The sequence below is a fragment of the Monodelphis domestica genome, chromosome 8 (genome assembly GCF_027887165.1).
Source record: "Monodelphis domestica isolate mMonDom1 chromosome 8, mMonDom1.pri, whole genome shotgun sequence".
Taxonomy (NCBI): domain Eukaryota; kingdom Metazoa; phylum Chordata; class Mammalia; order Didelphimorphia; family Didelphidae; genus Monodelphis; species Monodelphis domestica.
In genome coordinates this window covers 132,608,132-132,621,859 of record NC_077234.1, presented here as the reverse complement: position 1 = coordinate 132,621,859, position 13,728 = coordinate 132,608,132, and the positions used below count along the sequence as shown (strand labels likewise).

Here is a 13,728-nt window from a genome sequence, read left to right as displayed (position 1 = left end):
AAGCCATATGAGGGTACACCGTAGATGAAAACGCACAAAGACAATTGTCATTCTCGGTCACCGAGAGACTACCACCATAGTCCTAATCATAGTCTGTAAGAGTGTAACTAGATGAGAATTGAAGAGATAGATGGCGGGGACATCCTCCTTATGGAGGTTCTAGGACATTTCTAACTACTTTTCTTATATAAATTTAGTTTTCCAGATAAGAAGGAGAAATGCATAGCTCTGTCAACAGTCTTATTAGTGTCCCTGTCATTTCCATAGTCTTTCTAACTTTGACTATGTCCCCCTTTTATCATATTTACCATTTTGAAAAGTCTTAGTTCTTAGATGTAGAGGTGGAAGAGATCTGATGGTCCATGAAGCCTGTATCATTTTATGTGTGAGGAAAATGAGGTCCAGGTGGCTAAGTAAGTTGTCCAAGGTCACATGGGTAGCCATCGTCAGAAAAAGTATTTAACTCCAAATCCTTTCATTCCAGAACTGTCTCTTTCAATTTCACTTTGTTGCCTTAAAGGTTATGAGGTGAATTTCAGAACTGTTTTCATGTGCATTTTCTTGATTATTAGTGATCTAATGTAGTCTTTAATATGGTTTTTGGATAGTATAAGAGAAGAATTTGCAAAAGAAGGAAATCAGTCCAGTGAAGCAAGAAGCAGCCCACGTGGGGGAGGGGCAGAAAGGAAGAGACCCAGGATTCCAGCATGAGAACAGAGGCTAAGTAGAACTCAAAACTGCCACTTCAATTCTCACTCCTACTCTCACTACTTCAGCTGAAAGTTTGACAAGAGGTTCTCAGAGACTGGAGGTCTCTCTCTGGACAACAGCTGTTTCCTAGTGATCCCTGGAAGTCTTTTGCTCATCTCAAACATTATAGATTGGACTTTGAAAGAAGCCATCTACTGGTGAAAGGAGCATCTCTCTATCCTCAATTTGTCCTGAACTGCAGCAATTTAATCAGATTAGCTCAAGAGCAGGGACAACCAGCAGCTGACCAAAAGAGGGGTCAAGGCTGAGGACCTGGACCCCTGATATTTTGGGGGGATCAGTATACCAGTCTCTAGGGACTCCTGCTACCCACTTTCCTTACCCAACTTTCAATTTCCCTTCCCCATGTGGTTCTCTATTAAAGTGTATTAGTTAGATCAAGTCTGCCTTCTTTCTGACACCAAAGAAGGGGACTGAAGATTTGGGGAGAACCATACCTCTCCCCAAAGAGAAGGAGTAGCTCAAGACCAGGGCTGAGGAGTGAACTCAGATCTTAAAGGGAAAAGTGGTAGTTTGGGTACTAGGAGGATCTAGAGGCAGGGAAATCTATCCTGCCTCTCAACAATAGCTAAGATCAAGAAGGGAGGCAGTGGGTCACTTCCCTAAAGTCCTCTCCTCTAGTCCTTAACCTCCACCTCCCAACCTCATTCTCTGAGGAGACATATTCTGTTCCTCAGGGAGACAAACTCAGGTTGTCTTCACCAAAGGGAAGAGAGGGGAAGATCAACCTCATCTTCCCTCTCATTCTCTCAACCCTTTCTCCCCAATTCATCAGTGTGGGTGGGTATAACCTCCCTTATTGGCATATATTACAATAGTTTGTGATTTGACTAGGCATATTTCTTAAAAGGATTTCCCCCTATCCATACCACCTTCAAGAGAGATGGGGAGAGAAAATAAATGCTTGTTGAGGTTAAAGAAAATTTTTAGAAAGAATATTTTAAAAAGGAAGACTTCAGTTTGAATCTTGAGATACTTTCAGATGTCAGATAGCTTTGTGACCCTGAACAAATCCTATAACTTTTCTCAGCTTCATATTCCTGATCTATAAGATGGCAAAAATTAATATGTGCTTATATATTTGTTTGGAGAATCAAATGAGAAAATGTATATAATGGGTTTGGTAGTCTGGAAGAGGTAGTATTCAGTTTTTGGTATTAATTTATTTATAAATTGACAGTTTAGGGGAATATACATATATAAGAAAAAGAGAAAAAGTTAGAAAGTATGTGTGTGTATTTTCCAATCTTGAAATATTGGCATGCCAAGTTAAACTAGGAATTCTGTAGTAGTATTGCCTTGCATTTCCATAACAAACGATCAATTTGGGGATATTTAGTGGTCAGAATCTTTTTTAAAGACATAGCCAATTTTATAGTGATAATTATGTATAATATAGCTAATTTTTTATTCTTCAACAGTTGAGCATTCCTTTAACAAAAATTTGTCCCACAACAAAGTTTGTTTAGAACATAGCTGTTTAGCAATTAATATATCTCTTATTCTTATTTAATAATTTGTTATTATGGTATTTGTGTTGATTTCTTACTTTTTTAAGTTCCATGAGGACATGAACTGTATCTTATATATCTCAACATGCTAGTCTTTCTATAGTGGGTTCTTAATATTTCTTTCTGAAATAAATTGAAAATTAAAGGCCCATTCAAGTCTAATAATTTGTGATTCTAATTAGGGCTTCTTTTACCTTATATAGAAATTTGATTTCATTAAGCCTTAGTTATTTTTATTATTAGTTGTCATTGCTATAGTAATGAAGGTAAGTTAACCTGTCCCACAGATGAAGTTTGTAATAAATTTCCAAATTTTGTTATTTATGTTAGGATTTTGCCATCTTCCTACTCACCCAGTCACTCATTTGTGACTCTCCATCCTCCTCATCTTCTTTATCCTATCAGCTACCATGATCTATTTTTATAGGATCTTGAATCTTTCCTCTTTTTTTTCACTGAGTATCATTCCATTGCCACTTCACATACTGATCTGTCTGAATTAATTGATCTTTTTATCAGTTGCTGAGCAAGAATTTGTTTATTATTTATTATTATTTATTATTAAGTACCTACTCTATGACAGGCAATGTACTAAGTATTGGAGATACAAAAAAAGGTAAAAATATAGCTCCTGCCCTTGAAGAGCTTACAGTCTTAATGGGGGAGACACACACACATATAACTATATATAAAATGTATATCTACATCTATCTATGTATATATGGTATATTGGAAATAGTTAACAAAAAAAAGTCATTATTTGGAAGGGGAATCTGGAGATGCTTCTTATAGATTTGATTTTAGCTGAGTCTGGAAAGCCCGGGAGGCTAGAAGATGGAGATGAGGAGAAAGAGTGTGCCAAACATGAGTGACAAATAGGAAAAGTGCCCCTTACAGAGTATCTTGTACAAGGAATGGCAAGGTGGCTAGTGTCACTAGACCTCAGACTATATGTGGGTATTGATATGAACAATAATGGTGAACCTATGGCATGGGAGCCAAAGTGTAGAGTGTTCTTTGTGGGCATATGCCCCCTGTGTGCCCCCTTCCCCCAGTTACTAGAAAGACAGAGAGATTCTTGTGGAACTTCCTCCCTTCCCCTCTCCATGAGTCTGACATTTTTTTACATCCCTGCCCCTCTGCCCAGCAGCCAATAGGAGCTCACAGAGGATAAGGTGGGTGGCTCACAGGAGGCAGACCTGGAGGGGAGCAGAGTGATCAGACCACTCCTTTCCCTTCTCTACAGTCACTGAGGCCATTCCTCACTTCACTTGCCCCTCTGCCCAGCAGCTCAATAGGAGCACTTCCTCCCTTCCTTATGTGGGGTAATGGGGGTGGGCAGAATGTGCCTGGCACTTGGTTGGGGGAAGGGGCATGGCACATGTTCTCTGGGGGGATCTCGGTGCAGGGTCCTGGTACTCTGCCTCTAAAAGGCTTGCCATCATTAGTATAGGGTAAAGGAGGGACTGGGTTATGAAGGCTTGAGATGCAAAACAGGTAAAATTTTTGATCTTGGAGCTGATCTTGTAACTAGTCTTCTAATTAGGCTTTCCCCCTCACCAATCTATTCTTTAAATATCTACCAAAATATTCTTCCTAATGAACATTGCTCAAAACCTATTTATTTACAGGATGAAAAGAAAACTTGTTATACTAAAATTTAAGACTCTATAATCTGATTTTAACAAACTTCTACCAATTTTATTTATTCACTCATTCATAAAAATACACCTTTCTTTAACATGCATTTTTGATGTCAACCAAACTAGACTCTTAGCTTTTCTCCAAACTGATCATGCTTTTTGCATCTCAGTTCATTTGTGCAAGCTGTTTACTATACCTGTACTGAACTCTCTTTTTAATGTGTCTTTTATAGTCTTTTTATCTTTCTTCAAGCTCAGAAGATATTTCATCCAAATAAAACCTCTAGTCATCTAGCAGAAAATGTATTCCCCCACCTTTACTTTGCCTAGAGTACATTGTCTGAACTTATTGTTCCCATCACAAAATAACTGTGTGTTAGACAAATTGTTGTACTTGTCTTATTCTACCAAGTACAATGTGAGCTCCTCAAGGGCAGGGGATTTTTTTTTTTTTAAGTCTGTGTCCTCAATGCCTAGTATAGTATTTTGCACATCAGTTCAGTCTTGTTTCAGTCATATCTGACTTTTCATTATTCCATTTGGTGTTTTCTTGGCATACTGGAGTAGTTTGCCATTTCCTTCTAATCTAATTCCAGCTAATTTTATAGATGAGAAAATTAGAGCAAAGAGGGTGAAGTGTCTTGACTAGTGTCTTACGCCAGATGTGAATGCAGGAAGATGAATCTTTATGACTTCAGGCTTGGTACTCTATCCACCATGCCACCTAACTGCTACCTTTTTACATAGTAGACACTTATATGCTTGTTGAATTCATTGAGAAGATGGAGTTTATTTATGCTGTGTTCATACATTTCCCTTTATCCAAAGTTTACTGTCTTTTCAACTCTTTTCTTATTTCTTTGAAGATGAAATTCCTCCCAGATTTATCCACTATTCCTAAATGCCTCTATCCCTAAAACAAAGGCCAATAAACTATTGCCTGAGATCTATATCCAGTGAGCTCCCTGTTTTTGTTCTGCTAAGGCTAGTTTTTTTACATTGTAAAATTTTGTGCTTTTCGCCCAATCCCCAGTTGTAAGTTGTGACATGCCTTCTGAGTGTATTAAGTAGGTGTGGGTTGATAGCCTTTCATATAACACAAATTTTTAGAAAACATAAGTGTTGAGGGAGTGGAGGTAAGATTGGGAGGGAGGAATTGGCTTTCTTTCCTGAATTTTACAGTTTGTTTCGTGTTCAGAATAGTCCTTCAATACTGATTCAAATCAGAACTTTTTTCTTCATGCCCTTACCTTCTTTTTTAGAATCAATTACAAGTAAGTCCTCTAAACCTTGCTTATATGAAGTACTTGAGATTCAACAAGAGATAGACAGTCCCTGCCAGGGAGGATAGTAGTCAGGGTAAAACTATAGGGCAACGAATGGAATGACAGATAACTTTTATAAGAATTTAAATTTAGGTTTTATGCTAATATGAAAATTCTAAAGTAATATTGTGGTCACGGATTTAAAAATATTACAGCTTAAGTCAAAATGACTTAGCAGCTTTATTTGCAAAGAAGTGGGAAGAGTGACAGTGAAAAAATGTAGATAAAGAGACAAAGTACTGCCTAGCTACAAATACCCTAAGTTTAATCCTCATGTCTCCAGACTGCAAATGCAAATCCAAAATAAAATCTTACCAGAAACCAAAGTCCTAATTAGGAAGCTGAAATTTGAAGAGACAGCAGATGGTGAAGAATCCACCAAGAACCTTCAGTGCCCCCGAGGCTAAGACCACCAAGAATCCCAATGGAACTAACTCATGCTGAAGGGAGTGTCCCACCAAAGAGCCAAGGAGCAGAGAGGGTCCCCTCACTGAAGAGACAAGGAAGGAATCAATCACTCTACTCACCACCACAAAGAGTCTCCTCCAGTCAGGCTCACCAACAGAGAGAGCAAATCAGTCTTCAGGCTGGCCTTTTTAAAGCAGTTTTCTCAATGTTACTTCCATGTCACTCCCCCACTTTACAGGAACCAATTGCACCCTTTAAATTGCCTAGCACTGCCAGGGGGGTTGGGGTTCAGTGACTTTTGGAGGTATAAGTTTATTCTAGTAAATGACTTGTGAATTCTCTTACTTAGTGTTAAGTACGGGTGCTTTGAGTTTTTTTTTTTTAAACCCTTACCTTCCTTCTTGGAGTCAATACTGTGCATTGGCTCCAAGGCAGAAGAGTGGTAAGGGCTAGGCAATGGGTGTCAAGTGACTTGCCCAGGGTCACAAAGCTGGGAAGTGTTTGAGGCCAGATTTGAACCCAGGACCTCCTGTCTTTGGCCTGGCTCTCAATCCACTGAGCTACCCAGCTGCTCCTGGGTGCTTTGAGTTCTTGATTTGTTTAGCTAAAAATAGACAAGGGGGGAGTTAATTCTATCTTCACACTTTCTAGAAATAATGGTAAAGTTGGTATAATGGTAAAAATGGCATAGTTTGATTGCTCTCAACAAAGTAAGAAATGAAGAGGGTTGGCTCTCCCTACAATTTCATTTTAGTATATATCTAACTTTTGGTAAAATAGAGGACTTTTTATCTTTGAATATATGTAGGATATCCTTTAAAAATATTCTTTTTCTATTCTTGCTAAAATTGTTAAACTTTACTTCTTTTCTATCACTAATTACTATACTAGGATATATGTAAATAGTAATTTTCTATTTTGTACCAAGACTGTTGGTCCTCCCAGATTCATTCAGGAATAATTCAAATTCTAGGTTGCAGAACTGTACTATTATATTAATTACCCAGTAGACTGTCTTTTATATAGAAAAGTTTCAGTTTGTATATAGTGTTTTTGTAATCAACAGTAATGTGGAAAAAAATTAGAGTGGAGGAAGAGAGTCCTAAAGAAGTACATTTTATCATTGTCCTCATTTGAGGATTGGCCACCATTTCGGTGTTGATTATGGTTTTGTTTTTTTTTTAAACACTTACCTTTCATCTTAGAATCAATTTCATGTATTGGTCCCAAGGCAGAAGAGAGTTAAGGGCTAGGCAATGAGGATTAAATGAACTTGTTCAGGGTTGCACAGTTAGGAGGCGTCTGAAGCCAGAATTGAAAACAGGATCTCCTGTGTCTAGGCCTGGCACTCAATTCACTGAGCCACCTTGCTGCAGAGACCCAGTCTTTTTGACCCCACAGGTCCAGTGCTTTTTCTCCTGATTGCGTCTGTCCTATGGAAAGGATGCTTGATAATATAAAGAATAGATAAATTTTGAATTCTTTATTTCTTTTGTTACAAACTTCCATATAAGTTTTCCAAAGTTATATGATCCATATTGTCTCCTCTCTCCCAGAGTTTTCAAGCAATTCAATTTGGGTTATACATGTATGTATTACCATGCAAAATGTATTTCCATATTCTTCTTTTTCTTTTTTAATCCTTACCTTTCATCTTAGAATCAATATTGTGTATTGGTTCCAAGGCAGAAGAGTGGTAAGGGCTAGGCAATGGGGGTAAGTGACTTGCTAGGCAGTGTCTGAGACCAGATTTGAACCCAGAACCTCCTGTCTCTAGGCCTGGCTCTCAATCCACAGAGCCACCCAGCTGCCCCCCCCATTATTCATTTTTGTAAATGAATAATTTTATAAAAACAAAACTCCAAAACATATCCCCCCCCCCCCAAATAAGTCATTTGTTGTCATCTTCATCTGAAAACTATTCATAGCCTTTGTCCATTTATCAATTGGGGAATGACTTGGTGAATCCTTTTTTTATGCAAACTTTTTAACTTTGGTAATAGGAAGATGCATGTTAGAAATTTGTTTTAGATATTAGTATATAACATTTTCATAAATTTAAAATTTTTACACTTCACATTACAGTTATTATTTATGCATTGCTTGATTCTAAACAGCTACATGAATTACTAAGGCATAAATATTATTACTTTAAAACAATATTTCAGAATCTTACAGCTAGAAAGGGATTTTAGAGATCATTTAAGCCAGGCCATTCATTTAAAAATAAGTTTTATTGATAATTTTTGCTTTTTCTGGTAACTTCAAAAAGTTCACATTTCATTCAAATCTTCTCATGTTTCTTTGAGTTCTTTACATTTGTCTTCTCTTATGGTATAATAAATAAATCGTTACATTTATATACCACAATTTTTTTCTCTATTTCCAACTTAATGCCTACTCAATATGATTCCATTTTTTTGCTACAGTAAAAATGTTTCTATGAATATTTTTTGATGTATGGGAAACTTAATTGCCTTTGACATTCTTGGGGATTCATATTTTCAGTAGAGACATTCGTTGTGGTTTTAATTGTGTGTTTGTCCTAAAATCGAGAGTTTGAAAATCTTTTGGAGGAATTTTAGGAGAAGAGACTTGCCAGCGCCTTGAATCGGGAAGGCAAACTTTTTGAAAAGGGTACCATGGAAATGTCTGCAGAAGCCATATGCGGCATTAAGAGATCTGGAATGAACTGAACTGAAGGGGGTTGAACATATTTATTCTGAATGTAAACTCTTATGCCAAAGGGGACTGCCACCTAATTTGAGTTTTGTTAATATGCCTACTGATTATTGTTTTTGTTTTCTTTCTCTTTTCTTTCCCTCTTGTTTTCAGGTTGCTGTAATTCCCCCTTAGAAAGTACAATGTTTTATGTACCTCTAGTAAGAGAATCTTTAGTTATAGACTTTAGTTATATAGTTTTATATATATATATATTATATACACATATAATATATATATATATATATATATATATATATATATTATATGTGTATATAATATATATATATATATATTTAACTATAGACTTATAGTTATAGTTATAATAATTATAGTTATAGTTATTTGAATAATTCATTGGGGAGACTAGCTGTATTAATCTCCCAAGATCCTCAATTGGGAAGTTTTTAACATGCTCATCCCTGAATAGAATCACAGGGGGGATTGTGAGAAGGGAATTTATGTTTTGATTTGATCATTCACGAATTTAGACTTCCCTTCCATTTGTTTTGAATTAGGGTCAGTTAGCCACCACAAAATTGATCCCATAGTCACTGCCCCCCTGGTGGTGCTAGGCAATTTGCAGAACTGGGATTGGTTTCTGGGGAGTGATGTAAGAGAGCTAGTGGATGTAGTAAGGATTTATAATATGATACCCAGTAGGAAGCTTGGGGGTAGGGTGGGGGAGGAGTTGTTGTTTTCTGAGGCTGAGATTCGGAGATAGGCACTGTTGTTAGGCTCTGAATTATTAGGCTAGGAAATTCTTCACCTTTCTATTTCTCTCATTTTATTTTTCTTACTAATAAATCTAGCTATTAACAGTCTTGTGACTTTTACAATTTTGGTGACCACCCATTCTAACCATTACACAGGTTAATAATTCAAAATTTTCAGAAATATTTGACCAATTCATAACTCCAACAGTCATCTGTCTTTTTTCAGCTCTTCCAACACAGACTATTTCCCTTTTTTGTCATCTTGACCAATTTTCATGATATGAGATAAACCTAGTTTAATTTACATTTTTGAACCTTGGGTAAACCAGTTTGACTTTATATTTTCCTTTACTCTTGAATCCCTTGTATCCATGTTCTGTTGCTGATCTTGCTTTACCAGACCTTAACTCTGCATTGCTCCCCACCATATACCTTTGTTCCTACTCACGCATTGCTGAATGAAATTAGAGGAAACCATGAAACTGTGCTGACTGTGATACTTACCCGTTTAGCTCCTCCTTTATTCCATTCTCTGATGATGTTGACGTGGCTTCATCTGTCTGTCTACATGTTCCCATGATCGCATCTCCTCTCACATTTGCCAACTTACTGTTCCCACCATTATCTCCACTTTAATCTTCTAATATACTGACTTCTTTCCTGCTGCCTAAAAAAATCATTTCCATGTCTCTATAATACCAAAAAAAAAACCTCATTATTTCTAGCAGCCTAGCCAGCTGTCACCCCTTTATCTCTCTCTCTCTCTCTCTCTCTCTCTCTCTCTCTCTCTCTCTCTCTCTCTCTCTCTCTCTCTCTCTCTCTCTCTTCTTTGCTTAGATCTTTGAAAAAAGCTACCTATTGGCATGTCATCTCTTTTATATTGTCTACAATTTGGTTTCTAATCTCATTATTTAACAGATAGTATTCCCCAAAGCTACTATTGATCTCCTGATTGCCAAAACTAGTGAATTCTTCTAACCTTAATCTTTTGACCTTTCTGTAACACTGTTGATCACTTTCTTCTTCTGATTACTTTTGCCTTTCCAGAGTTTGTGACTGCTGTATTCTGATTTTCTTCCTACATATATGACTGGTCCTTTTCAGTCTGTTTTGTTTGATCTTCATGTAGGTCACACCTACCAACTGTGGTTGTCCTCCAAAGCTCTTTCTTGATCTCTTTTTCTCTTTTCTTTCTTTTCTCTTTTCATTGCTTTCATTAGTCAGGATCTCATCAGCTCAATTATTTATAAGGAGATGATAGCCAGGTCTATTTATCTAGCTCTAGTCTAACTTCTGACTTACAGTTCCATATTACTAAGTAAGTGCACATTGGGCACCGCCCACCTCTGTCTCCACCCCCCACCCCCATTTTTGAATTAAATGTCCTAGAGATATTTCAAACTCTATCAGGTCTAATGTAAAACGTAGCATTTTCCTCCACCAAAACCTTCTCTTTTCACTTCCTCAACTTTTTAGTATTGTCAAAGGTACTTGTGCTGCCCCTCTGCTCACTTTGGCTCACAGCCTCAGTATTATCTTCTCACCACACCTGTCTAGTCACCTGCCAAATCTTGCAATTTCTCTCCCTACAGCATCTATTCCGTATGCCCACTCTGTCACTCACATAGTCACTGCCCTACTTCAGGATCTTTTCTTCTCTTCCTAGACAATGACAATAGCTCTTAATTTTTAAAATTTCATTATTTAAAAAACCCATACCTTCTGACTTAGAATTAATTCTGTGTATTGGTTCCAAGGCAGAAGAGTGATAAGAGCTAGGCATGGGGGTTAAATGACTTGCCAGGGTCACACAGCTAGAAAGTGTCCCTGGCAAGATTTGAAACCCAAGACTTTGCATTTCTGGGCCTTGCTCTCAATCCACTGAGGCACCTAGCTGCCCTTTGGAAGTAGCTCATTCAAATCCATCTTCCATACAGCTGCCAAAATAATTTTTTTAAGTCCTAATTCTGACTATTCCTCTCTATGTTTATTAAATACCATTCATTGTCTTCCTATTGCCTGTAAGATCAATTATAAAGTTCTTTGGCATTGAAAACTCTTCACAAGCTGGTTCTTGTTTACCTTTCCAATCAAAGAAGATCCTTTCTAATACACAGTTTGTTAAACCTCACAAACAATAATCTATTTCCCTTGACCTGACTTTTTCTCTGCCCGGAATGCTCTTTCTCCCACTTTGAGTTTTAAAATTCCTGGTTTCCTTTAAAAGTCAGCCCAAGGTTTGTACCCTAAAGAGATAATAATGACAAATGTTTCTACAAAGATATTCATATCCATGTTCTCTATGATGGCAAAAAACTGGAAAATGATGAGGTGTCCCTTGGCTGAACAAATTTTATGATGATGATGGAATACTCCGTGCTGTAAGGAATGATGAATTAGAGGATTTCTCTATGGACTGAAAGAACATCCAGGAACCAATGCAGCATGAAATGAACAGAACCAAGAGAAAACTGTACTCAGAAAGTGAAACATTGTGGCACAATCCAATGTTTTGGACTTTGCTTCAGCAAGACAATCCTGAGGGATTTATGAGAAAGAATGCTATTCATGTTAAGAGAAAGAACTGTGGGAGTAGAAACACAGAAGAAAAACAAATGACTTATCTTTTGTTTGTATGGATATATGATTTGGGGTGTTGGTTTTAAAAGATTGCTCCATTGCAAAAATGAATAGGGGGCAGCTGGGTGGCTCAGTGGATTGAGAACCAGGCCTAGAGACAGGAGGTCCTAGGTTCAAATCTGGCCTCAGCCACTTCCCAGCTGTGTGACCCTGGGCAAGTCACTTAACCCCCATTACCTAGCCCTTACAACTCTTTTGCCTTGGAGCCAATAGACAGTATTGACTCCAAGAAGGAAGGTAAGGTTTTTTAAAAAAATGAATAATATGGGAATAGGTATAAATGATAACATTTGCATAACTCAGTGGAAGGGCTTAATGACTCCAGAAGGGGGAGGGAAAGAAAATGAATTATGTACACATGGAAAAATATTTTTAAAAAATAAATATAATTTTAAGTCAGCACAAGCCCCATCTTCCAGGAGTCTTTTCCTTGTTTCCTCTTCCTCTAATTAACTTCTAAGGTTACCTGCCATCTACTTTGTATTTAACTTCTGTGTTCTCATTAAGATGTGAGTTCCTTGAGGTCAGTCAGTCAGTGAGCACTTATTTAATATAGGTGCAGTGTACCAGACACTGTGGCGGGCATTGGGGAAACACAGAAAGACCAATTCTAGTCCCTACTGTCAAAGACATGCCTGATTATTTGCTGAATTTTGTAATTTCGTCAGTAATACCAGAAATCTGAATTCTGTCCTTGATTTTCCCAGGCTTTGATACTTAATTAAGCCTTTTGCATTATTTTATAGGAACCAGGTTTCATATTACTTACTCTATTTCCTCACATTCATTATATTTAATATGAAGCCTTATTTAATCTTTTTAGCCTGAGGTGGATATCTCTTCCTATTTGCTACACTCTTCTATCCCACCCTCCATATTTCTCTGATGTACTTATCCATCTATTTTGTAGTATTACAATTACTTACATACATATTTTATTCTCTCCTAATGGATTGTAATTTCTTTGTAGGCAGAGCCTGTGTAGTTTTATCTTCATATTTTTCTCAATGTCTACTATGTTACCTTGTACATAGTAAGTAAGGACTTGGACAGATTTGTTGAATTTGTTATCTAACTAGACAAAAATATTAATAAAGTATAGCATTAGTATAATTCTATATGCATGCATATATTTGGATTATATGTTGACTATATTTTATGTTTTATATACACAAGTCTTGGTCTATATAAAGTATTCTTACCTTAGAATCTACTTTTGCCTAATGTCTGTCATATTCCTGTTACTTATTTTAATAGTTCTATTTTATAGTGGAAGTCTTAATCTAAATAATTTTTCTTTTTCTTTAGGAGTAAGAAAATTTTAAATAAGAAAAAGCTGAAAAGGAAACAGAAGACTAAATCAAAAGTGAAAACAAGAAGCAAGGTAAATGACTGGCAATATATATAAAATTAAGATTTCCACTTGACATAAAAACTTTTAAAGACAAATAAGAAGGAAAACAAAAACCAGTTAGGTAAAAAAAAATCAAAGACTCAAAAGACTTAGTGGTGAAAAGGATCTTAGAAATGAGTGCAACTACCTCATTTTATATCTAAGAATGCTATCACAGAAAGATTAAGTGATTCAGGGTCATATATAGTAGCAGAATTAGGACTAGAACCCAGATCTTTTGAGTCATATGTATTCTTCTCCTACATTATGCATAATCCTATTGTATCTTTGAAATATATCTATTTTTAGGCAAAAGAAAATAGGAAGCTGCTTAAACTGACATTGTTTTTCTTTAAACAATGTTAATGATGTTACTGTTATTAATGTCATTCAAAAACTGCAGGTTTGTGACTTTTGGTAACTTTAGAAAGGCAAATTTTTCACTGTTTAGCCCTGGTGTTCCTTCTCTTGGATTTGAGAATTTTTTTTCTTTGTTCTTTTTCTAGTGCCCTTATTAATAATTTATTATTTTAGTTACTAGGTTAAAATCTCATGGAAATTTATTTCTTTATCTTCTTCCAAATACAGAAAATACTTAGC

The 13,728-nt window shown here is 36.5% G+C and overlaps 1 protein-coding gene across 1 annotated transcript in view; it reads left to right on the top strand.

The window, feature by feature from the left end:
• The window catches only part of MYCBP2 (MYC binding protein 2), a 382,851-nt gene that overhangs the window by 24,274 nt on the left and 344,849 nt on the right, over positions 1 to 13,728 (top strand). Inside the window, 1 exon segment of the mRNA XM_016425002.2 lies at positions 13,044 to 13,119. Within this exon segment, the coding sequence (XP_016280488.2) occupies positions 13,044 to 13,119 (76 nt within the window).